Source organism: Physcomitrium patens, chromosome 12 (assembly GCF_059467195.1).
Source record: "Physcomitrium patens ecotype Gransden chromosome 12, ASM5946719v1, whole genome shotgun sequence".
In the NCBI taxonomy this organism is placed as follows: Eukaryota; Viridiplantae; Streptophyta; class Bryopsida; order Funariales; family Funariaceae; genus Physcomitrium; species Physcomitrium patens.
Window position 1 is genome coordinate 10025043 of NC_143421.1, and position 25845 is coordinate 10050887.

At 38.0% G+C, this 25845-nt stretch overlaps 3 protein-coding genes across 6 annotated transcripts; 1 reads left to right on the plus strand and 2 right to left on the minus strand.

Annotated features, from left to right (window-relative positions):
• Positions 1–6154: 6154 nt before the first annotated feature.
• On the minus strand, positions 6155–9668 carry LOC112289944 (uncharacterized). 2 transcript variants are annotated; one of them, XM_024535707.3, is made up of 7 exons: positions 9439–9668; positions 8744–9161; positions 8217–8311; positions 7559–7656; positions 7062–7309; positions 6803–6855; positions 6155–6609 (listed from the first exon to the last, which is right to left on the minus strand). In XM_024535707.3, the coding sequence occupies exons 2-7, from the start codon at positions 9105–9107 to the stop codon at positions 6421–6423; spliced, it is 1047 nt and encodes a 348-aa protein (XP_024391475.1). In that variant the 5' UTR covers positions 9108–9161; positions 9439–9668; the 3' UTR covers positions 6155–6420. The 2 variants fall into 2 exon arrangements, with proteins under 2 accessions (XP_024391475.1, XP_024391476.1); XM_024535708.3 differs by having other exon boundaries at positions 6155–6598; positions 8744–9668.
• A 1680-nt stretch (positions 9669–11348) lies between these two features.
• On the minus strand, positions 11349–12941 carry LOC112289384 (uncharacterized). Of its 2 annotated transcripts, none has more exons than XR_016505794.1 (4): positions 12695–12930; positions 12311–12470; positions 11954–12089; positions 11349–11614 (listed from the first exon to the last, which is right to left on the minus strand). XR_016505794.1 is itself a non-coding variant. In XM_024534548.3 (4 exons), exons 1-4 carry the CDS (start codon positions 12759–12761, stop codon positions 11590–11592), a joined length of 303 nt encoding a protein of 100 aa, XP_024390316.1. In that variant the 5' UTR covers positions 12762–12941; the 3' UTR covers positions 11349–11589. The 2 variants fall into 2 exon arrangements, 1 of the variants encoding a protein (XP_024390316.1); XM_024534548.3 differs by having other exon boundaries at positions 11954–12004; positions 12695–12941.
• A 1839-nt stretch (positions 12942–14780) lies between these two features.
• LOC112289814 (kinesin-like protein KIN-7C, mitochondrial) lies at positions 14781–25580 on the plus strand. 2 transcript variants are annotated; one of them, XM_024535432.3, is made up of 23 exons: positions 14781–15706; positions 16059–16153; positions 16606–16695; positions 16972–17024; positions 17327–17392; positions 17552–17605; positions 17843–17902; positions 18117–18198; positions 18472–18539; positions 18792–18854; positions 19014–19118; positions 19355–19459; positions 19651–19758; positions 20024–20170; positions 20343–20501; positions 20824–21003; positions 21183–21407; positions 21842–21982; positions 22236–22358; positions 22643–22693; positions 22820–22867; positions 23265–23546; positions 23785–25580. In XM_024535432.3, exons 1-23 carry the CDS (start codon positions 15366–15368, stop codon positions 25234–25236), a joined length of 4098 nt encoding a protein of 1365 aa, XP_024391200.1. In that variant the 5' UTR covers positions 14781–15365; the 3' UTR covers positions 25237–25580. The 2 variants fall into 2 exon arrangements, with proteins under 2 accessions (XP_024391200.1, XP_024391199.1); XM_024535431.3 differs by having other exon boundaries at positions 14796–15706; positions 20316–20501.
• Positions 25581–25845: the final 265 nt, after the last annotated feature.

Below are 25845 nucleotides of genomic sequence, written 5' to 3' on the forward strand. Positions count from 1 at the left end.
CAATGGTAGGTTATTTCTTGCAATTCCATGAAATGACTCCTACTTCAGTAAAGAAGACATATCTCATTGTGGATCTTCTATTATTTACATCTCTAGTCCAATATGCATCACAATAACCTTTCTAATTAATGTTCTTACCACTAATGCATAATTTGAAGTCTCTTGCAGTTTTTAAGTACCTTATATATATATATATATATATATATATATTTATTGTTGCTTAATGCAAATGTCTTGTCTTAGACATGTGTTGGCTCATAATACTCACATTAATTGCAAGATCTACTATTGTAGGCACCATTGCATACATAAGTGAGCCTACTACTCTTTTGAATGGAATACTTTGCATCTTACCTTCAACTTTTACATATTCTTCATCCGTGAGCTTCATTAATTTCAAATTGACCTCTAAAGGTGTTCTAATGGGTTTGCATTCTTTCATGTTGAATCGTTTCAACACTTCTTAAATGTACTTGTTTTGGCTTATTGTAATGGTCTTATTACCATGATTTCTTACAAATTCCACTCCTAAGTAATAGTAGAGCTCTTCCAAATCACTCATTCCATACTCTTTTTTTAATATGGCTTTTATTGAATTTATCTTTTCCATATTATTAGCCAAGATAATCAAATCATCAACACAGAGGATTACAACCAACAAGAACTCTTTAGATTATATTACATATAATAAATAATTAATATTATTCTTTATAAACTTCTTATTGACAAAAAATATGTCAATAAGTTGATAACATGTTTTTGGTGGTTGTTTCAACCTATATAAGGATTTCTTCAACTTGCACACAAGGTGTTCTTTGCTTTGTTGTACAAATCCTTGAAGTTGGTCCATATAGATATCTTTTTGTAATTTTTCATTGAAAAATGTCATCTTTACATCTATTTGGTGCATTTCCAAGTCCATTGTTGCTTCAACTGCTATAATGGTCCTAATGATAGTGAATTTGGCAACAAGTACATAAGTCTTATTATAGTTAATATCAACAACTTATGAATATCTTTTGATAATTAATCTTATCTTGTGTCTTACCACCACATCCATTGCATTTCATTTAGTCATGAATATTCACTTATAATCAACATTAGATCAATTTGCTAAAAGAAGTATCAATTTTTATGTACTATTATCCATAAAATTTTGATACTTTTTTCCATAGCCTTCTTCCACTAGATTGCATCTTGAAACTTTATAATATCATACAAACATACCATTACTCCTACTTAGATATATCTTCAAATATTCACAAGTATTTTTATGCTTCAAAAATTCAACATCATGACTTTTGATGATCTTTTTGATGTCTAAATACATTGGCCTATATGCCTTGATATCTTCACAATATTCAAAGAAAACACATGTATCTTTTGTATTATATTTGGATCTCATATAATCTAGTGTCTTTGCATATGCAATGCATCTAAAGGTCCTTATATGTGAAATATAAGGTTGTCTCTCATTCCAACTTTCTTGTGGTGTCATTGATGTAAGAATACTTATTAGATACCTATTCCTTATATATATTGCATTCACTATAGCTTTCACCTAAAATTCATAAGCAAGATTTTGAGTGTAAAGCATGGTCTTTGCCATCTCCACAATAGTTAGATTTATCCTTGAGCAATACTATTTTCTTGTAGAATGTATAGAATTTTTGTTTTTCTAGAAAATTCTTTATTCTTCAAATAAATATCAAATTACTTAGACATATACTCACATCCATTGTTTGTATGCAGTATCTCGATCTTATATTCACTTTTTTTCTAAAGAAGTGCTTTAAATTCTTTAAACTTCTAAAAGCATTCACTCTTGACTTTAAGAATATAGATCAAAATCTTTCTTGAGAAATTATAAATGAAAGTAAGGAAATACCTTGTTTTTCTAATACTTGTGGTTTTTCATAGGTCCACATACATCATAATGGATGATCTCCTATAATTTTATAGCATGTGTTGCTACACCTTTTGGAAATGAGGCCCTTTGTTGTTTGCCTTACATGCCTCTTTTATATGCAAGTTGTATTGCACTTTGACTCATTTTGTTAAGCTCTAAGCCACTTACTATAGAACTAAGTTTTGCGATGCTCTTTACATTCAAATAACCAAGGTAACAATGCCATATATTCAACTTCTCTTTATTTGATGTAAACTCAGCAAATGCAGCTATCTCCACTCTGTTGACCTTCTTACACTTGAAGTAGTACAAATTTCTCTTTTTAGAGCCCTTTGCAACTATATTTCTACACAATGTTCTCACAAAACATCCATTTATATTGAATTGAATCATAAAACCTTCTATTACAAGTTTATTCACCAAAAGTAGGTTTTGCTTCATCTTAGGTACATATAAGACGTTTTGAATCCAATCCTACTAATTTGTCCATTCACAACAACCTCCACCATAATAGAATCAATTTCAATGGCTTCACATCTACTACTATCCTCCAAAATTATATTTGATGTTGGAATAACTTCATAAGTGTCAAATATACACTTATAAGGTGTCATATGCTTGAAACAAACTTAGTCTACAATCCATCTTGACATAACATCAATGGAGGTGCCATTTCCTACTTTGAATGCATAACCTAGTTTTCTAAACTCATCTTGAATATTATTTGCATTCTTCCTTTCCATCTTTTTGCTTTTATAGCAATTTTAAGCAAAATGTTATACCTTGCCACAAATGAAGCAAGTTCTGATATTACCTCATTGGTTTGAATAGTTGCCTTGCCTTGTCATGAATAGAATGCTAAATCTTTACTTTGAGGTAAATAAATAAATAAATATATATATATATATATATATATATATATATATTTTTTTACTTGGTCACTTCATAGGTAAGTCTTATTGTTACATAGTTTATCGTGAGTCACGCTTTAGTTGATAAACTTCTAAATTATGTTATATAGCTAATTATAATAATAATTTTATAGAATTAAATTTGACTATAAGAAAGAAGATTTTTATATAATCTATATTGTATACCTAAATAAAGCACCTAGCTACTTATTAGACCTTGTATTTATCTATAGTTTAATCAACATGGATTTTGATTTTTAAAACCCATTTAAAACTAATTGAATTTTTATTTGGAGATAATAGAATTAATTTTAGGTTTTACTTGTAGGTAAAGAATTGAAAATTTATTTTATATCAACTTGCTATTGTATGCATCAATTCTTTCTGAAGTATTTTTGTGGAGAGGTAAGAGCTAATAATGATGCATATGCTGAATTAGCTTAAGGTAGTCATTTATAATAAGGACAATTTTTTTTGAAGTATAATAATCTTTTGATGAGAAGAATTCATAAGATAGTATACTTTACATTACTCATTATAGCTTCAGAAAATAGATGCAATAGAATAGATATCATGTTTTTGTCTCGCTTTTTATATATATATATATATATATATATATATAGATTGCACTTCTAAAAATTCTAAAAAAGAATAAATTTGGTTGTTTATAAATATATATTTTAAAAAAATTTATGTTTAATAAAATTACTTTAGTAGAATTTAGATTCTTAAGATAGTTTATTGTTAGGAGTGTCTCTTCCTAAAAGCTTTTTAATAATTTAGTATGTAATAAGTTGGCTAAGATTGCTTCCATTAAAGTCTAATTTTTGGGCTTAGAATTTCTATTTTGTTGAGTTGTATGTGTGAAGTAGAAAATTCTTTTTTCATTTCTTCTTTGACACAAAAGTTGCAAAATTGTTTTGACATATATTCTTTTCTACAACATGTCCTTAATAGTTTAATTTTGTGATTAGTTTAATTTTTTATAATTTTTTTATAATACACAATCTTATCAAATATTTCTCATTTGTAACATATTAGAAATACATAACAATATCTAGATAAGTCATCCATAAATTTTATAAAGTAGAAAAAATTGGAATAGTTTCCAACTTTCAATAGTTTACAAATGCCCAAGTATATTAAATCCAAGAGTTCTTAAGGTCTTTGTGATCTTTCTTTAGAAAACTTGTATATGTATTGATTCCCTTCAATATAAAGGGTGCACAAAATTGTTCTTTAAATATCAAAATACATATTCTATTAATTAAAATTATTTTAATCTTTATTTATCATGTGACTAAGTTTAAGATGACATAATTTAACTTTATTGAAATTTGTAGCTATATTACAAATTTTTATTTTTATTTTTATTTTTTTGTAAGCTAAGAGATGTGTAAGATTTAAGGTATGACTTTCTCTATAATATTAGATAGTTTTATTTTAACATCTTTATATAATGTAATTTAATATGATGTCTTGTTGTCTCCCAATAACACAAATTATTCATTGTCATGCTTTGTATAATCAACAAATATTTCTAATTAATGACTCATGTGTGATATTGCTTTGGAATTTACATACAATATAAAACTTGAGTCATCTTATGTAATTATATATGTTTTGAGGTTGTGTAATCATATTTGTTTTTTTGGTTTTTCTTTTAGCAACAATTCATATTCATATGTTAAAATATGAACCATCAAACTTAAAAATATGACTAATATCTATTTTATGGGGTTTTTTTTTTTAAAAAAATTAATTTTAATAAAGAATACATTTTAAAATATTCTATAGAATCTTTAATTGTTATTTTAAATATTCTTGCTTTTGTTCAAAGCATTGTTTGATTGTTTCTTCAAAAAAAAAAAAAAAAAAAAAAACTCAATATTATAAATGTTTAATAAACATAAGATTTTCTCTTTCAATTTAAAATTTTCATTTATGTTTTCAATTCCATGTGTTTGACACATTAACTTTAAAACTTTTAAAAACTAATTTTAGTATTTTTAAACTTTAAAGAAAGAATTACAAAGAGACCAAATGGAAGAGTATTCTCTCTATTGTGAGGTTCAATTTTATAAAAGATCTCAAATTTTCTTTGCTACCATGTAAAAATAGTAAATTTGTTATTATTATTATTATTATTATTATATAATTAACATGTATCCTTATATATAATGAAGGCGATACTTTTTCAAAAGAGTCACAATCAAAGAATGGAAAACTACATAATTCTGTCAAAGGACACAATCAATATAATACTAACATACTATATTGAACAAAATGTATATATATATATACATATATATATACTAACATACTATATATATATCCAACAAGTCGTTTGAGACGATTAGAGTGCCGTGAAGGATTGATGGTGAATTAACTAAGACAAAGATATTAGGGTTTTGCTCGCTCGTTATCTCTGCGTGGTCGAATACTCATGTGAACCCTAATTCCACAGCAAACTTAGAAACTTTTGTTCCTTCGCACAAGGTTAGAGTGAGAAGTAACAGAATGACTTGCGACCGAACGAGCATACTCGGTGTTATCATTCCGTGGTTGCCTTCGTGAATAAACGACACTATTCTGCTGCAACATCAGTCGCGTAAATTACAGAATGAGGAAATTTAGTCAGGAGGGAAATTTTGTCAGCGGGGCCTTGTATTCCATAATCTTAATTCAATATACTAACACATTTGCCAACGTTGTATGACAGAGACACAATGCTCAGGTGCCAGATGCTGCCAGCATCGACCACGCTTCAACCAAACAGCACAGATTGAAATGTGTCAATGGTGAATTAGCTCAGTGTTGAACCCGCTGATGCTGTTGAATTTTTCGTGTTGAGTGTGGTATTGTGCTGTATCGTTGCAAAGCTGTTTGTAAAGTTAACGGAGGAAGGAAAGATGTCGAATCTTCTGGACAGGTACATTCACAAGAGTAACGTGTAGTCTGATTTGAAGGCCTCCAATGTAACAATCCAGAGTTGACAAGGTCAAGACGGGTAAGAACATGCGAAGGGGCGTCTGAAAATGAGAAAGTGATAATTGCAAAACTGCCACTCTGAACAGACAAAAAGAAAAGAAAAAAAGAAAAAAAAAGAAAAAAAAAGTGTACTAGAGAGTAACGGAACCAGCGTTATATACCAGCAGAGGAACTTTCAGAGATGCGCCCACAAGGGATTGGAACATTCTCTTGGAAAAGCTACCAACTCCAGGATGAGTCGATACTTCAATAGGAAAAAACTCTTCAACTACATCAATGAACAAGACCAGCGAAGGTACTCACAGAAGCATGATAATTATCAGTAAATAAGCTGCTCCGAAGGTTATCCAAAGTAGTCACACCCTAAAAGTGTCCTCATGTGTATATTGGTACTTCTGAAAAAAGTAGATACACACTGGTATAATCCAAGAAGACATCTAATCAAATGATAATAACTAATGCTACAGTGTCTAGGAAATTTGCTAGCGATCAATAGCTGATCTTAACCAATGGATTCATATCATGAGTAATTGCAGAATCTTAGATCTGAAACATGTATCAAACAAACCTAGCAGACGTTTTAGCACTAAATAGCATCCCTCGGTTCTATCACTCCGCAGCGTCAATTTTTTTCTTGTGCACTGCATCAGACTCTTGATCTGGGATCTCCACCAATTCACCATCCGAAGAGCCTTCACTGGCAGCTGATTTACTTAAACCTGATGTAGGGTCACTATTCTTCGGCTTGCTACCTCTAGCGCCTTCACGAGCAGCCTCCTCTCCATCACTGTCCAAAGCCTGTGAGAAACCATCAAAACAATCGGCAGGAATCATACACAAAAAAGTTTCAATGAATCCCAAACAGTTCATACTCCTGGATCTAATCTCCAACTTCAAAACGTATTTCAAGTACTCCCTGACGAGACGACGACGACGACGACGACGGAGGCAATGTTAATGAAAGTTCGGAACTCCAGTCCGAGGCACTTACAGCGCTGTTTACGAGTTTGTCGAAGTCTTTGTCAAAGTCATCATCTACACCCTCTGCAGGAAACACTAACACCAATTAAGATTTCTTACTTGTCACAAAAACACGAAACTCAATGCTGGTTGATACATCAACACTGAACTTGCTTGCAAGGCAAGTCCAAGTTTATAGAGGATTAGGGCAACATAAGATGAATCCTAAACCAAGAGAACCAACAAGTCATCAATGTGGAAAACTACTCCTGCATTAGGTCTTACATTACCTCCTGCCTCGTCGTCACTACCGAGGGCTCCCATTAGATACGCATCAAGATCTGCATCATCATCAACAGATTTCAGAGAATTCGCAGCAGCAGTTGTTTCGGCCTCAGCACCTGGCGGATTAGCCCGAACAGAGACACGCGACGAAGACCCGGAAGCCTCTTCAGGGGCAGCAGTTTTCTTAAGTGCATCACTTTCTGATTTCGCCTCTGCTTTTGCAGCTGCCCGCTCCGCTGCCATGGCCTCAAATCTACAGGAACAAAAGCCGTGTTTGTTAACAACAAAGATTCAAAGCTCCTGCTGTTGTGTAGACACAGTTTGAAGTTCAAAGACCGAAATAATCATCCCTTCCCAAACACGTATACAGTCGGTGCATGATTGCTCAACTGTTTCTGAGAACTTCAGAACATCCATTTTAAGATTTCTGCAACATTAGAGTATGCTAAGACTAATAGGATGCTTAATAAAAATCAACTGAGATGATCAGAAAAGTACATACGGCGCAACATAATTTTGAACCAAGATGAAGTAAATCTTCCAGAATTTGCTCTCTCTCATCCGCCGAGGACACAGAACATAACGGAAATCGGATATTTCCTGCAATGTAAACCCGCCCAAAGAAATAAAGCCAAACATATGAAAGACAAATTATGTACGCATTCAAGATGGATTTTGACAGTCTCCACCTGATATCTGAATCTTTTCATTCACTCGATGATTGACAACTTCCAGAACATCTACTGCTTATTAGACATTCCAGTATAATGATTCTGCATGTCTACGCAATATTGATTCAACATACATAGCTTTTAGAATTTAACTGTTCCAAAGGACTTATATATATATATATATATATATATATATATCATCCCGAGGTTTCAAGATTGGATATGCAATGACATAAAACTTATCGTCAAGCAATACGATACCTCCATGCATTTTGTCTGCCTTTCACACCATTATACTAAACTTATCGTTTACGACTACGAAGGAAAACATAACGTACTCGTTAAAATTCAAGTTTCAACCAATTCAACGTAGTAACACAAATCAAACAGCATCCCTCAACAATCGATACATGTCTCGTTATCTCGCATTCAAGGCACAACACACAAAAGATTTTGCGTATCCTGAGCACAAAGGACTCATTGAATTACCGGAACAGTCAAGAGCACAAGCACAGCATGCCGTTCTTGCCACTCGGATAAGTCTTGACGTACTTGGGAAGTGCTCTCAGTAGCTGTCATTTTCCCTGCACAGCCATTAGAACTACTGCAGTATGAGCAAGACTACTAGGAAAACAACGTTATACTAAGCAAATCTTCTTCAAATAACAATAGGCCTCCCTAGTTGGTGTTTTTGGCCACTATTGCTGACATTCAGAGATACAAACTCTCGTGAACAAAGATTGATCAGAATAGTTGCATAGCAGACCGAAAATGTAGTTGCTGGTAGTTGTAAAGATTTGTCTACGCATTCGACTCAGACTAATCCCGTGGAATAGCTGATGCATTCAAAGGGGAAATAAATAAATAAATAAATCAAGCATATCATATCTGCCATTCTTATCTTATATTACGAATATCACCACTTGATTTGCAGCTTTGGTTAGAATTAAATGTGAGTATCAATACACATGCTAAAAGAATCAATTAAACTCGACATCAGTAATTGAAGAGCTTACAGCTGGATTCTTCCAGGGGAAAATCACGGAACGTCCGAATGGTGAGACCCTTGACGAACTCCCGGAGCTCAGGGGTGATGCCATAGTCTTTAAGCTCCTCTTCCGTCGGCGCAGCAGTTGGTGTGGAAACACCGCTAGGAATGGCGCGCCCCACGATGGTTGGTGAAAGTTCAGTCGCCAATGTCTTGATCTGGTCGGCTTTCTTTGATGCCTCAACCACAAGATCATGAGACAATTCACGCGATCTCTTGGCCGTCTCTTGCGCCAAATCCTGCGACAATTTAGCTGCCTCCATGGCAATCTCTTGCGATTTCTTTGCTGTTTCTTGTGCGAAATACCTCGCCTTCTGAAAAAAAAAATCCATCGCAACCAAACCAGACCAGACCTTCGTTCCTTCTATCCTTCCTTTCACTCCTGCCTAGATCACACACGAATAATGTACCTTTTTCTCCCTAAATCAAACACGACCCTACCACCAAACCCACCACAACCAAAATTGCATAAAACCAACCTTTGCAGAAATCTAACCTCCTCTACTCTACCATTCCCCCAGGAATTCCTCAAAACCCTAGACGATAGGCTTTCACCAGCACATCACAAAGAATCGCTCTCTCACACTGAACACCAAAAATCTCAAAAAAGCTAATACCTCATAAACAAATCCTAAATCAAGTCACAAGCATTCAAAAACTCACCAATTCAACAAAACCTCCCACTCTACCTCCCACTCCAGAACTCCCTTCAAAATCAATCCAGATTCCACTAGATTTACCGCAATGCTGCACCAAATTAGGCACCCACAATCTCGAAATGACGTACAGAAGTCAGCTGCGAGCCCTAAGATCTCATCCCCACCTGTAAAAATGTACAACTACATCCTCAACCATTCAGATCGCAAGCAACAAGATCACGGAACAGCACACCAGCAGAGAACGCAACAGCAGAGGCAAGAAACAGGGGCGAACAAGACAAAGTGCATGATTGGGGGTGCCGGGCACCAGCTTCGGTATCAATCGAATTCCGTATAAAGAGGGTATCAATTGTAGCAGTCGTACCGTTAATTGGAAACTAAACAGAGATATTATGAGTGTGTCTGTTAGAATCCGTCATCGCCAGCTCGGTTCCGACGACCGTGCGCTAGTAAAACCTAGATTATGCTTAGTTAACGGGATCCGAAACAGACCACCACTTCGCTTAGTATACAATCTTTGCCAAGCAAATGTGCAAAGCGTCCGCAATACCTGATTTTTTTTTTTTTTTTTTTTTTTTTTTTTTTCTGGTAGTGTGCAGATCTGCATGACTACAGATTCAACCACTGATTGAAGAATCATCAAAGAATCAAACATCATGTTTGATCGGAAAATCGTGAGTAGTGTACTAGGAGTGATAGCAATCGTGCCGAATGATTTGACACCCATGAGCCCATGAACCAAGCTCAATGAATTGACATGTTTTCATTGAAACTGAGCACTTCGCACACACAGTCGTAAAATTTTGTTTTTTGACATTGAACAAAGAAAATCTTGGTATATCATTGACGTAGTATTCACTTCCTCACAGAGAAATGACTGCAACTGTAAGCATAACTTCATGATCCCTGTGTGCAAGTTTCTTGACAGTCCGGTCACCGAACCATGCTTTTAACGTGTATCAGAATCTAGAGGTTTTCCACAAAGTTTTTGTGTACTATCACTTCACGCTCTACCAGATTTTTACTTGAAGTGCGGAATTGATAGACGAATAGTTCACTTCACAGCGGAGATTGTCAAAATGTAGCCTTCGATGCATACCTGCGAATCGAGAAAACCACGAGTCGGTTCGCATTGTCAATCATAGATCCCAATCATGCAAATACAAAGTGAAATAGAGCTCTCCAACATGTTTACTTAGGGCGCACAACACTCCTTAAGAAGGCTGTTACTTTTTAAGTACAGGCAATCACTCAACGCGTTGCTCAGAATCTGAAGATGACCATGCCCTTTAACGAAACAATTGATTCTAGAAATTAGATGGTCGATTTCTGTCTAACAAATGGCTTGGCGAGCGGGCAATTGCAGGTGACAATGCAAAAAGTTCTGAAGACAGCATATGATCAAATTTCCAAATGCAAACTTCCATGACACACGATGCTCATGAGGAATACAACCGCCAATAGCATGTTTCCAAAGCTGGACTAAAACCAACCAAATCTTTTATCAAAAACCTCACCCAATATTTTCAAACCAAAACACATGCACAAGAAGTGACTTCGTAGAGAATGCAGAACAATCATGACTTAGTATCAGAAAAGGGTAGATGTAATGTTCAGTTTCACAACCGGCGCAGCATCAGCATATCCACGAATATCTGCAACAACCTGAGGTTACAGACCCATTGCATTTACACCGCTAATTAAGACAACAGTAGCAGCTCTACCACTGCACGTAAGAAACATGTAAACTTCGTACAAACCAAAACTAGTGCCCAGCTCCAAAATTTCGGAGGATGCGTTACTGGCCCAATCATCCAGTTGAAGGCACTGCTGTTGTTTGCTGCAATTCCCATCTTATATCTACCAATAGCATAGTTATCCCAAAGAGAGTCACCAACTTCGATTGCAATTCAGTACCATTGCAAAGCTGATGTTTATCATTATTATTATTATTAATATTATGTTTCGCACAGCAAGACCATCATACTTCCACAACCCTATCTAAGAGACTCTAACATAAGTACAAATTATATGTGTTGATAAATCAAATACACCTGAGTTTCTACAGAAACATAGTGGCTTTCTGCGCAAAGTTAACCAGCCATGCCCAAAGCATAACCGTTATTCACACATCCTACAGACGTCATTCTACATGCTAGCCACAACCTCTCGATGGCCACCTGTGGATTTCAAGTCCAGCACAAATACACGATGTTAGAATTCGTGACATGAGCATGTTCAAAGTGCGGCAGCAGTTCCATTCTTTCGATGGAATGGATGAGTTCAAGTCTTTTCCAAGTAAAAGATCTCAGTAGCAGCCCAGAAAAATTGAACAAGTCGTGCCGAAACGAGGAAAAATACACCTCCATCTCAATCCTTAGTGGAAAGGAATAGGATGACACTACCAATCTACATGCACTTCACATAAAATGAACTTGTGCAGGCACCAAAACATCACGTAAAATCAATTACAGTAAATGTACAGAAAATTTGCGTTAATCTTCAGCAAGCAAACTGACCTTGCTTTAGAAGGCAGTAAGTATTTGACATACTCTCCATTCCACCAGCACCTACAACATCAAGTCCCAGCTCAATGCTTAGAACAGCCAGGAGATTTGTTGTTCAAACAAAACGAGCACTGCCCAATCACCATTCCTGGTGACAAAGAATAAAAGAAATTGCCATGGAGAGTGAGTGAGTGAATAAGGTGGAAGAAGGATTGGCATAAGCCGATCGAGCATCTGCAACCCGGTGGCGGGTGTTGCCAAACTAACTAAATCTTGCCAATTATACTAGCAACAACTACCGCAAGCTTAATAATGTAGGAAACAATGATGGACTAATGAAATGCAAAGTATAACACTTTAGCAACCTACCTTCCATTTTTGAAGCACAGACTTTGTTGACAGCAGTGCACAAAATAGTGGTGGGAAGACCTGCCCCAATGGCTGCCTACTGCGCCGGGCAAGTCCAAGGTCCTGCTAAAATGGACCTCATCCACAAAACATGAACCCACTTCAGCTCTCTTCACCGCCACTGCATCACAAACATCAAATTGAGTCTAAAAACAATTTTACAACATGTCATCCCAAGATCTCACTCCCTGGGAAATATTTGACAAACCAAATAATGGGTTACACAACGCAATAGGCATTGAGTGGATGCTTGCCGCAAGCATGCAGGTACTAAAATTATAACTTAAATCTCAACAGACCGCAACATGGTTGCCAACAAGTTGCGCAGCAAACCATTCAACCCACCTAATGACGACCGTGCCACGCTCACAATGCACAGATCTGCCATCCCAGAAGCAACACGTAAACCCATGAGATAGAATCCATTGACGCTCTAATCGCGGTAGAAGACCTCTTATTCTTACAAAAACTATGATCACGGAACCACCCCCTGGTGGAGTCAAGATCCATCCGAGCCCATTTTGCTCCCTACAAGCCTCTAAGATCAGATCGCGTAGGCAGCGGGACTGGTGCAGATAAAAAAAACGGCAGGCGTCAAAACCGAGACGTACCCAACGATGCCTTTTTCGCTTCTTTCGAAACACGGTAGTCTGTCGGTGACGCTTTGTGGGTGGGAAAATCCACACATACCCTTCGCCGCAATCTGGATAACAGATCGGTTTAATTGGTCACAAATCAGCTGCCGTGAGCTCTCGCAGCCATGCTGCAGTCAACTAGCACCGATGCCTTTGCCCCTAATTCCCGGCGCAGTTCCAAAGTGAATCTCACGCTGCAGCGAAACTGTAGAATTTCACTCAACGAGAGGCTTCGGCAGAGTGCCGCAGTGTGTGCGAGGACTGGCGCATAAACTTCCTAGCACCTGCAGCGAAGTTAAGTAACGTTGAATCTTACCTCGACTATTCCGTGATGGAATATGACATCGTGTAAAGTCCGTTTCACACCACACATTGGTGTGGTCCAAGTAGGTTCGTGCTGCAGGCAATGAATAATGGGACAGGTACTCTATCCCCCCCCCCCCCCCCGGTTAGTTGTAGTGTACTGTATGCCTGAGTTTTTAGTGCCTCGTCAATTGTCACATTCATTTGGCGTACCTTGTGTTGGCAGCTAACCCATTTTCTCAAACAGTGAGTATGTCAGTTGAAAACCCTAAAAACAATTTAAAAAATCAGTAATTGTACTGACAGAGTGTGTACAGACTGTATGCAAAATTTCTCAAATGTGTGTTCTGAATGACTAATTTTGTTCATTGAATAGGTCTGTTGATATTGTACACATTAAAAATTGTTTGCTAGTTCCCTAAAAACCAAGTTGTATGTAAATCAGGCAATAATCTATTCAATAAATAGTTATACATGAATATATATATATATATATATATATATGCTAACATTCTGTGAATTCATATGCGGAATATCCATATGTATATGTATTTTTTTTTATATATATATATATATCAAAAGAAACCATCATTATACAAAATTCAACTAGGAAAATGGTCTGATGTTGTGTATGGAGTATCATAATAGTTTTTTAAAGAAACTTTCTACATATTTTTTTAAACAAAGTAAGCATTAAAAGATTACATGCTCAACATCCTTTAATTAATCCTCAAACATGACCTGTATTTCAGCATTGCTGTGATTGACGAGGTGCAGAAAAATACAACTCAACTACTTTTCTGCTCGTAATCAACCAACTGGATTTTTCAAAATCTAAATAAGGATAAGTTAATTGCAAGCAATAAACAACAAGAAGAGAAGAGCATCAGATGTTCCGCATGCATAGAAAGTGGTGACAGTAATGCTTGAAAAAAATATTAAATGTTACAGAAAAATTAAGGGAAAATATCATTTATACCCGTCAAATATGCTGATATGTTAAGAATACAGAAATACATGGATATTCTTGATATTTCAGCATATTTGACGGGTATATATATGATATTTGCCCTTAAAACTTTAAATTATTTCGCTTTTATTCGGAAAGTTTTGATTTATTTGGATTATTTTTCAGTTTATTATAAAACCTCCGCAACCATAGAAAACACTAAAGTATGTGCAAGAGACCACGTGGGAGAATAATTCGGAGAAGCAGCGAGTGCATCGGGAACCCAGAGAACGTGTTCCCCAATTTCGGACCCCTTTTCTGTGAACGAGTAGAACAAACGCGAACGCAGAAGAACGTGCCTCGGGGAACATTGTCAGTGCTTTTGGTTGCATGGAAAAATCAGGCCACCACCGAGGTTAAGTCAAGTGGACGCCGTCCGGACTCACTCTAACATCTATAGACGAGTATTCGTTCCGACTGTAGGTCGGGAATGTAACCCCCCCCGTCTGTTCTCCTATTCTGCTCTCAGTTTTGTCCTTCAGCTTTCGTAGTCGCTTGTGTTGTTTTGTTTTGTCTTGCTGTAGCCTCGGCTTGTGTTGGCCATCGCCTCACATTTCCACGCTGTATTGTGACACTCGACATATTGAGTTGTGTGTTTTCGGAATCCTGTTTATTTTGCGAATCTTTTCGTGTATTTTGGTGCCAAGATGGTACAGGACGGGGACGACGAGTGGATCCAGAGTGTGACTTCGAGGAGCATGATCCAATAACGATCAACGAGCAGATCAATTGCAGCGTGCATCGAATGAGTACTCTCGTTGTCAATGTACGAGGTTCTGGAGGATTCAGAGCTACCTTCGTAACGTGGATGGAACTTGCATTGGGCGACTTGTAGTAGTCTACGAATGTAATCCATGGCGGGGCGAGGCCATCCTGCTGTAGTTCGGTACTTTTGGTGATGCGTCGTAGGGTATGATTGTGATTGTGAGAAGAAGCGTTTGGTCACCATTCTCTGTGTCTGTGTGCGTGGATCTTGTTCTCGGAAAGAGAGGAAGTTGTGCTGAAGTCTTGAAACATAGTCGTGGTAGCTTTCGGTGCCCTATTTTCATACACCGTTGCAGCGGGAAACATGGCATCTAGTCCTTCGAAGCCCCGTACTAGCTCTCCTTTTCGGTTTCGAAAAACGCAGTCTGTAAATGCGAGCAAGACATCGCCATCATCATCAGGTTCGCAAACTCCTACTTCCGCTTACAAGGCGATTGGAATTATAGGAAGATCTTTGACACCCTCTAAAGGAAGGGGCAGTAATATTCCTACACCCCCCAGTGTCACGCCTCCGCAAAAATTCAGACATAGTTCTGCCTCTTCCGCCTCAGCTGGTAGCCCTCGGACTCCAACTTCTGCTAGAGAGGATTTTCTGAACCGTGCAAAGGAAAATGTATCCGTAACCGTCCGGTTTCGTCCCCTCAGGTAATTCGCAGTTTTCTGGAACGCATGCTCTGTTTTTTTTTCAATCCTGGTCTTTCAACTCTGCTTGCAAATAGTGCATAATACGCACCGATCGAGGAATAGTTACTAGTAGCATTGTTCCGACTTTTCTCTCTCTGGTCTGCTGTTTCTGACAAAATCACTTCTTTAGTGGCGCGGACGATGATCGCAGGGGCTTCCCTCGTGAGATTGGTTGACATGAAATAATTTCCACACTTCTCCACCTCTTAATTGTACACGTCTATTTATTTTATCTCGACAGCATATTCTATTGTATAATCAATCTGCAATTACCGCCCAAGCAGTGAATTTTGAGGCTCTTTTTTGCGTGCAGTCAACGGGAAATTCAAAGAGGAGATGGAATCGCATGGTATGCCGACGGAGACACAGTGCGAAGTGAGCTTAATTTATCAACTGTCTATGCCTTTGGTATGGTCTTTCAACCCACTTCAGCATAAGATAACCTATTGTAACCGAAGTTGGAGGATATTTATAAATAGCTGTCCTGATGTTAGTCATTGCTCTTGTCACGAGTTGCTATACTATTTAGAGATTTTGCTTGGTCTGGAAAATTATGAAACAGTCCTTGAGTATTAAGATGAATTTCTTGTGACGCTATGTATTTGCTGTGTACCTTTTTACCACTGTGCTGGTGGATGAGTTGCAATCTTTATCGAAAGGCCTATGAAACAGACCTCGTTTAGGTTCCATAGCCTCGTCAGTGACTCAATTGCAAATAAAAGTTTGCGCTGCTGTCATGGATATAGTAGTCGTTGGCAGCTTGGGTTTCCAAGCAACATTTTTGATTTCATAATGTTCGTCTTAGTTTAAGAGTTGAAATTTATCTTGCATTCAATTTTTATTTGGCACTGAAAAACCAGACAGAGTATTCGGCCCTGCAACTACTACCAGGGGAGTGTACGATGCGGCTGCCCAACATGTTGTTAGTGGAGCTATGGAGGGTGTTAATGGTAAGTTCCGGAAAGTCTTCTGCTGTCGAATCCATTTAAAGCTTAAACAAACGTTTTAAGATATAGGATATTGGAAAATTTGCAGCATGATTGACCATGTGGATGAGTTTAAGTTTTCAGTTCAGGACACGTTTAAGAGGATTTTGCTTCTGAAATGAACTGAGGCAGTTCTTTCTCCTTTTACATTCGCAGTCCCGCCCATATCCTTATGCACATAGACTTGAATTTTCAGATTAATGTCCACTGCACTGAGATGCGATTTTGGTTCGGTCACAGGAACTGTGTTTGCCTATGGTGTTACCAGCAGTGGGAAAACTCACACCATGCACGTAAGTTTGAGTTTAAAGTGCTCAAGTTTTGTTTCTAATCTATTCTCTTTCGTAAAGTGTCCTTTGTTTTACATATATCATGGAGACGTGGGCTTAAGAACGTAATTTGACCTTGTCCTTCTGTTATATGCTTCCGACCCTATTGAGTTTGTAATAACAAGAACCGAAAGTGTGTGCACACTCTGGTCAAGGTTGTCATATCCTTAAAATGGAACTGTGTTTTTAGATACTCTAAGAAATCGGTTTAGTATTGCTGGACATGCTCTACGTTCTGTGACGCACTTTTTCTGCTTGTGATGCAGGGTGATCAAAAGTCACCAGGGATTATACCTCTGGCTGTTAAAGACGTTTTTAGCATTATTCAAGAGGTGATAAATCTTGGTTGCTGGTGAAGTTGTATCTTTTGTTAAATTTTCTGTATTCAATGTTAGATCCCCATTCCTCTGAGGTGACGCTCCACAAAAAATGCGCGCATGAATATCTAACCCCTATGTTTGTGTGTTTAAATTTTAAATATTTTTTACCAGACCCCAAGTCGAGAGTTTCTTTTGCGGGTCTCCTACCTTGAGATTTACAATGAGGTAGATGGATAACTTTGTTATTAACTGTAATTCTTGCTTGACACGTGCGAAGTAAAACATGTTCATAGCGTTTTACGTTTTGAAATGTTGGAGATTCAACCAGACTTTCGGGTGTTTTCAATTTGATTAGACTTGCCCTCATGATATCTGGATACAAAGATTCTCACGTACTAGATTGCTACGATTTTGCATGACACAGCTGATGATCTAAATCTTATTTGGTTTTCCGCGCTTCAGGTTATCAATGATCTGCTTGATCCTATTGGCCAAAACCTTCGCGTGAGAGAGGATGGCCAGGTACTAAGTTTCTTTAGTTTATTTCTTTCTTTTTTTCTTTATTACAGAACAAAAGAAGAAGATAAAAGAAAAAGAAAAAGAAAAAAACAAATTGTCACAAATTTATCTAAATAGTATATTACAGTTCTTGTTAATATTCTTATTAATTCTTTTCATTAGGTTGTCAATGACTCATTTAACTAGTCTATTTGTTCAAATGATGCTGCGATGACAGGCAGGCACTTACGTTGAGGGTATAAAAGAGGAAGTGGTGTTGTCGCCTGCTCATGCTTTATCCCTCATTGCTGCTGGAGAAGGTAATTGAACACATATTTGTTGGAAACATTGCTCTATTCTTGATGGTTTTTCATGGTTTTGATTGAATAAGACTTCGTCATAATTATGTTGTCACATCATAGCCTAATTTTGTTGTCGTTCCCTCTCTAGTGAACTGTAGTCATCTAAATCTTTGCATTTATCCTTTGTGGTTTCTCTACTTTTTACGAAAATTGAATTGCAATAGTTCCAACTATTTGCAACAATTCTATTTGTACTATTGAGATGCCACTAATAGAGCGTTTCTTGGACAGAACATCGGCATGTTGGCTCGAACAACTTTAATCTTCTCAGTAGTAGGAGTCATACAATCTTTACAATGGTTTGTTTCTGTGCAGTCTTCTCTTTTTTATGTAGTGAGCAGATATTTCAAATTTTCATAGCAGTAATAATCTTTAAATCAAGTTTTGTTTTTTGAATTATTATTTCCCAATGTTATTTGAAATTGCCTTGTTTGTTCTGCGCCCTTTTGTGAACCGCCTTTTGAAGTGTCCATCACAAGAATGGGTGACAACATTATGTACTTAATATAACTTCGAACTGAACTCAATGTAGCACTTTGGTGTCTGAGCAGACGGTAGAAAGCAGTCCACGAGGCGACGGCTACACAGATGAGGACGTCACACTCTCCCAACTTGTAAGCATGTAATCTTGCAGCACGGGTCTCATGGCAAGAAACGTTCTAGTAATAATTTTTAATGACTACCTTTTGAGTTCTACTTGTGAAGGACAGCATCGATTAGCGAACTCACCTTTCGAATAATCAATTAACGTTAGGTTTTTTTTGAATCTGCAGAATCTGATCGATCTTGCAGGATCAGAGAGCTCGAAGACAGAAACAACTGGTTTGCGCAGGAAAGAAGGATCATACATCAACAAGAGCTTATTAACTCTTGGCACTGTAAGACTGGCTCTTCATATTTATAGCTACCAATCATTAGGATCTAATCAGAGTTGATTCTTCTAAAACCCGGTTAGGTGAACGGGCGTCACATCAATTATCTGATGACTTTCATGCAGAGTCTTTTCGAGCATTTCATTTGATTTTTGCATTGGCTTGACCTGGTGCAGGGGCTTTTGTTGTAGATATACCCAGTTTATGACGGTTCTTATTGTCTTTCGGTAAACCGATGGCAGGTTATTGCAAAGCTAAGCGATGGAAAGGCATCTCACATACCTTATCGGGACTCGAAATTAACAAGACTTTTGCAATCCTCCCTTAGTGGTCATGGCCGGATATCAGTGAGAAATCTTTATATTTCCTTTCTCTGCAGCCTTGTAATACAAATTAATTAATCAACTTGAGAATGTTGAAGTGAATAGTAGCCTTCCTCTTTTTTCCTTGTCATTGCATCAGTCCTTAAAATTGAGGTTGCTTTACACGCAGTCTCACATTGCTGGGATGTCATGATCCCGCATCTTTCTTCCCGCAGTTGATATGTACAATCACTCCAGCAACCAGCAACAACGAGGAGACACACAATACACTCAAATTTGCACACAGAGCTAAACGGATTGAAATCCATGCCTCTTCCAATAGGGTATTTTTCAAACTGGATTTTTCGCTCGATTGGTCCGACTTCATGTTATTATTAGTACCATTCGGCACGTCAGCAAAGATTTGAATAATCTTAGACATTATGTCAGCAAATCTTTCTATTACTGATGCATGTGCTATACGGGTACAATTAATGGCTTTTGAGCCACTGCAGTGGCATCTATTCAGTGACTGTTTAGGTGAAGTAAAATTATTCTAGCTTTTGAGTGTCTTTTAACTGGAGTGAAGCGCTACTTCTGTTGTTGCAGATTCTTGATGAGAAATCATTAATAAAGAAATATCAGAAGGAAATTACTAGCTTGAAAGAAGAGTTGGAACAGGTTAAGCGGGGTATCATGGAGCAGCCATATGCTGCGAAAGAAAACAGTGAAGACCTGGCCCATCTGCGCAAACAGGTACTTGATAGTTGGCATTGCAATTCTATCAATCAGATCTCAGCAGAGATATCCAGGAATTGCAAAACCATGTACTGTCTAATTGTTTTTTTTTTTTTTTTTTTTTTTTTCTTTTCTTTTCTTTTTTGCACCAATTGCGTGACAGCTGGAAGCTGGACAAGTAAAATTGCAGTCACGGCTTGAAGAAGAAGAACAAGCAAAAGCAGCTTTAATGGGAAGAATCCAACGACTTACGAAGCTTATTTTAGTCTCTACCAAAAATACTATCCCACCTGCTGCAGTTCCTGAGAAACCTAATCACTGGCGAAGACATTCTTTTGGAGAAGAAGAGGTAGAACTATGCTAGACTCAGTAGCATTAGCTCTTTGCTCTGGGACACTGTACAGATTGATAAAATTCTTATACTTTTATTGTAGGATGCTGCTTCCAATAACCTGTTAGGACAATTCGCACTTCTACAACCTTCTGAAGTTGAAAAGGAGCACTGCGTTACTAAAGGTTGCTTGTATGAGATTCAATTAGCAGTTATGCAATTGCCTCAGATGCTGGAAATGACTCGTTACAATAGGCACGACACGAAGTGCATCGCTCTTCTAAGCCAGTTCTTGTTCTCATCGTAGTAGCATACCTGACCTTAAAACTACTGTTGACAGCTGGCATACTTACCAGACAAGCGTAGGGATTTAGTACTTGAGGATGATGATGAAGGAGGTCAAGGTGGTGAATCCGACGCAAGAGAGGAATGCAGGGATGGGACTGGGACAGACGACAGTTGTAAGGATGAAAAGAAGGCGATCAAGAAGCGTGGCATGCTCGCTTGGTTCAAGCTTCGGGTACGTATCTATCAACATTGTTTACTTTTTCCGTGTCCATGATCATACTTGTCCTTAGTTTGGGTGCTCAGAGAGGTTGAAGTCCACCCACACACACACACATACATCAATATTCCAACTAGTTCTAACCTTTAAGATAGATCATGGTGATCGTTGACACAATGCTTCTTGTATTTCAGAAAACCGATTCTTTGACTTCAAGTCCCTCGGGGGTTTTCGACACAGACCATCTGCCAAACGGGAACGGAGAATGTTATGATATTTCAATGGATGTTCAAGGTGGCACACGTAGAAAATCCTTCAGTCGCAGAGTTGATGAACTGACAGCCGTTGACACTTTTGCGGAGTCTACTCAAGCAGGGGAACTCTTTAGTGCTACTGTACGAGGTCGAAGGCCACCTCCAGTAAGTAAAGATGATTTCAATGAAATCAATTTGTAATCTCTAACTTATTACCGCGTATGGTTTTGCTTCGACAAGCAGTTCTTATTGCATGACCTGTTCGATTTACGAGGAAATCCAGCTTGGTCAAAGAAAATGGGGGGGTTTTAATGCCATACAATTATAGTTTACAATTCAGCAGTATTATGAATTACAAATTTAACTAGCGTAGCAAACGTTCCCCGTGTTTTGTTATGTTTGTTTTGAGTTTGGTTCCGCGGAAACCTCCTAATCTCGCCCTGTCAGAAATACTCAGTCGGGAAGAATAATGGTAACAACTCAGCTTCACTTTCGTCTTTTAATTTGTGTTCAAAACTGCATGTTGTCTTTCTGGACCTGAACATGTATTTTACTCAAGATCGTCTCTATCTTACTTGTGATAATCCAATCGGCTGCAGACAGGAACAACTATGGCTGACCAGATGGACCTGCAGAGGGAGCAAGCTAAGATGCTGGCCGGGGAGGTCGCATTTTGTACTAGTTCACTGAAACGTTTAACGGAGCAGTTGTCTAATAACCCAGATGACACACAACTTCAAGTAAGCTCGAGCAACTTGTGTGCACATTCGATCTTTTTGCTGACGTACTGAAACTGCATTACGAATGACTTCAGGACCTGGCGTCGTGTTTTAGAAAATTAGTATCTTTGTCACCGTACTAACTCCTTATCCATCTTCGATTGTTTAGGATATTTTTCGCGTGACATACTTGTCAGAGTATATAAGGACTTGGCAAACATGGACTTTATAACGCATAGAACTTACTTTGAGCTTAATTTTGACCATTACTTAGGCTCAAGTGGAGAAGGCTAAGGAGGAAATTAATGAAAAGAAGCGGCAGATACGCATGCTTGAGCAGCGGATCAAGTCTGCGGTCACATCACAACCTATGTCGAATGCCTTCGAGATGTCACAGGTAATTTAATGGCGCTATGATGTATAATGTAAATGCATTCATCAATCATTGGCTAAATTTCATGATAAAGCCATTCTTATTTGATAGCATTCTTGTTGAAATCTTTTAACTAATTCAAGAGTCATGAAGAACTCTGCGTTTGCAGGGTCAGTAAAAAATTTTACGTGCACTGTCACAACATTAATGTTTCAATGTGCTGACACTGGAATGAGGAACTACTTTTAGGACCTCATACTTGGTGTGTATTTGATTCCTATTTACACGACCTTGATTTGTAATTACAGCAAATTGGAATGCTTACAACTCAGCTCAATGAGAAAGCCTTCGACCTTGAGGTATGTACGTTGTATCCTTACTTTGTTTCACTTCGCTTCCTCTTTGCAGATCGCCAAGCTGTATTTTGGTAATTTTGAATTTTGTGCGAGGTACATACTTGCCACAAATTAAATGTTTGTCCGCAGATAAAAACTGCTGATAACCGCATATTGCAAGAGCAGTTGGAATCAAAGGTTGGTGACGCTATTTTTCTCACTTCCCCTTTGTTTGTGGCCTCCTTCATGTACATTGGATGTATCCGAATGTCTTGTTCTGCTGCAGTTCTTTTTCTCGGTAGCAGGTAATGTTATGCAGCCTTTATGCTATGCCTACCTATCATCCATTTGACCATGTTGGTGGCTACAGACTTGGTTTCTTAAACTGAAAATTGCCTTCTAGGTTAGGATTTTTTGACTAAAATCGTATTCTCATAATCGAGCGGATAATGTGATAGTCCTATTTTCAGGACGATTTTGCTTTCAGAAGAAATTCTTTGTCTTGTTTAGATCCCTGGATCTGGCTTTCCGAAGGTCCACATTTAATTGAAGTTGTATTAGAAAACTCACTACGTCATGTGCTGTGCATTAATAGGCTGGGGAGATTAATGAGCTTCGCGAAACGATAGATTCACTGCAACAGCAGCTCCAAGTCTCAATGGTGGAAGACAATGTAGGTCGACATAAGCAGCTCGATACCCTCCTTGACAACCCGGATGACATGGGGGGATGGTTGAACAGTGGTAGTCTGTCTGGGGAGCTTCGGTATGTGGAAACAAACGGATCTGAGAGTGAAAAATTTGAGCGCAATTCACAGACCACCTCCAAGGACGTAGACGACCGGGATGCACTACTACAGTCACAAATCGTGATGCAGGTACAGAATCAATTTTTGTAATAAATGCTGGATCTTTCTATTATTTATATTATTTTTTTGGCAGTTATTCGCAAGGTGCTGGTTTCTTGAACCTTCTTGTATATCAGTGTTCTTTGAATACACGGGATGTTAGCGAAAAACATGCGTTTGCGTGTGCTCAAGATTGGTGGCACCCAGCAAACTGCTTTAAAATAATTTTACAATTACACACAGATTCGTTAAAACTGTACTGTGGCAGTCTGGTGAGATTGAAAACCTGAAGCAGGAGAATGATGCCCTGAAGAAAGAGAAGGAGAAAGTGAATTTTATCAAGGAGAAGTTACAGCAGGAGAATGAGGCCCTAAAGAAAGAGAAGGAGAAGTTGAAGATAAGCAAGGATAAGTTACAGCAGGAGAATTTACGTCTTCTTGAGGAGAAAGACAGTCTTCAGATTCGAAATGAGAAGCTAGCAGAGGAATCTGCGTATGCAAAAGAGCTTGCTTCACAAGCCGCTATTGAACTCAAGAATCTTGCAGAAGAAGTCACAAAATTCTCATTTCAAAATTCAAAGTTGCAAAATGATTTGCTCCAGGCTCAGGAAGTCACTTTCCAGAACGCGAAACTGCAAGCGGAGTTGGTAAAACTCCAGAGTGAACTGAAAAAATCAGAGGAAACAGCATTTGCTTTGGCTTCAATGAAGCCACAAAGCAACGGTGGGTTATCAAAAGTTATGACCAATGGGGATACACACATCGATGAAGGCAGTATCGTATCCAGTCGAGGTTCTCTGTCTCGAGCAAACGGTGGTGCGAACAAAGGTGGAAGCAACGGTTCCAGTAGGAATGGAAAGCTCAACAGCAATGGAAATCACATCGATGATGTAGATTCTGACGCAGCTGCGGATATCCTTAGAAGAGAGCTTGAGGCAGCCAAGGAGAAGGAGACAGCCTTGATGACTGTCATGGCAGAGAAAGAGGCATCACTTCGCAAAGAACTGGAAGATGCCAAGCAACGAGAATTTACCCTAGAGAATGATCTTGCAAGTATGTGGGTTCTGGTTGCAAAGTTGAAAAAAGAAAAAGTTGCAAGTACCAATCAGTCAAGAGAACTCATTCAAAATTCATCCCAGGAGTTTCAGATCAATGGTAGAAGTTTCAGTTGTGGGAGACCATTAGATACCGAGAGCACGACGCAAGCCTATAGCAAGCCTGGTAACAGCGAAGATATAGATGCTATAGGTGAACAGCTGGCAAGAACAGAGCTACATGATGGATTTGGAAAGAACTCCTGGAGCAGCGAAGGCGATACTACTACGTTAGATCCAACGGAGCTGTATTCTTCGTATTCGAACAGTATATTGCCATCACTTGTACAATCAAGAAGTTTTGGTTCAGTTGATCATCAACCAGCTGATAGCGTACTCGCTCAATCCAACCCATTTGCCGTAAGAAATGGCCCAGCTTCGAAAGGATCAAGAGAAGGGATGCGTTCCCTTGAAGAGCTTAAAAGTTTTATGGACGAAGAACGGAGGAGAGGTGTAGAGCTAGGCACTCCAGTATCTCAGCTTAAGGCAAACTCTGTTTCCACTGCATCTACAAACCCATTTTTAACCCATCATGTTGCTCAGCAGAATGGCTTACCACTCACAGGTAGCAACTTTGAAGGAGGATTGTGGACCTCCTTTGAAAGTAACTCCTGTTACAAGACATAAACTCGTAAGTGAATCATTGTTGAGAATAAGTGGAGCATCCACCACTTTTACTCTGGCTTCCCAGGTTCTTTTAGTTACCCAACGACAGGCATTTACGATCATTCTCAAATATGTACCTTGATATTTTAGACGTTAGAGTGCTCAATGTTGACTCTGTCTCTACTAGCTCGTTCATATGTACTGCACCATTTTTTGGTAGATATTAGACTATCGTTTAGGGATTTTTTCTGCACATATGTCTCATGTGCATTTGAAATTAATTTTTTCAAGATGAAGTTCTTAGTCAGAACCATCTCACATCTTATTTTTCTTGGCATAAATGTCACTTTTTCATTCTCCTTGAAGTGTCAGTTGCCGTCTCTGAAGTGCACACATTTCATGGACATGCTGCGAGGCAAGTTATTGTCTATGTGTTTGCCTAAAATCTCTTGTCAGGGGACGTCTTCCATTTATATTTTACAATATGAAGCTGGACAAGGTGGGGCTAACACAGCCACTGAAAGTGTTGACCTGATTGCTGAGAAAAAAATTGATAATGCTTCTACATCGTTCGCAGCCTAAACCTTCAGTTTTGTAAAGATTTTGACTGGGGAAAAGAATAGAATCACA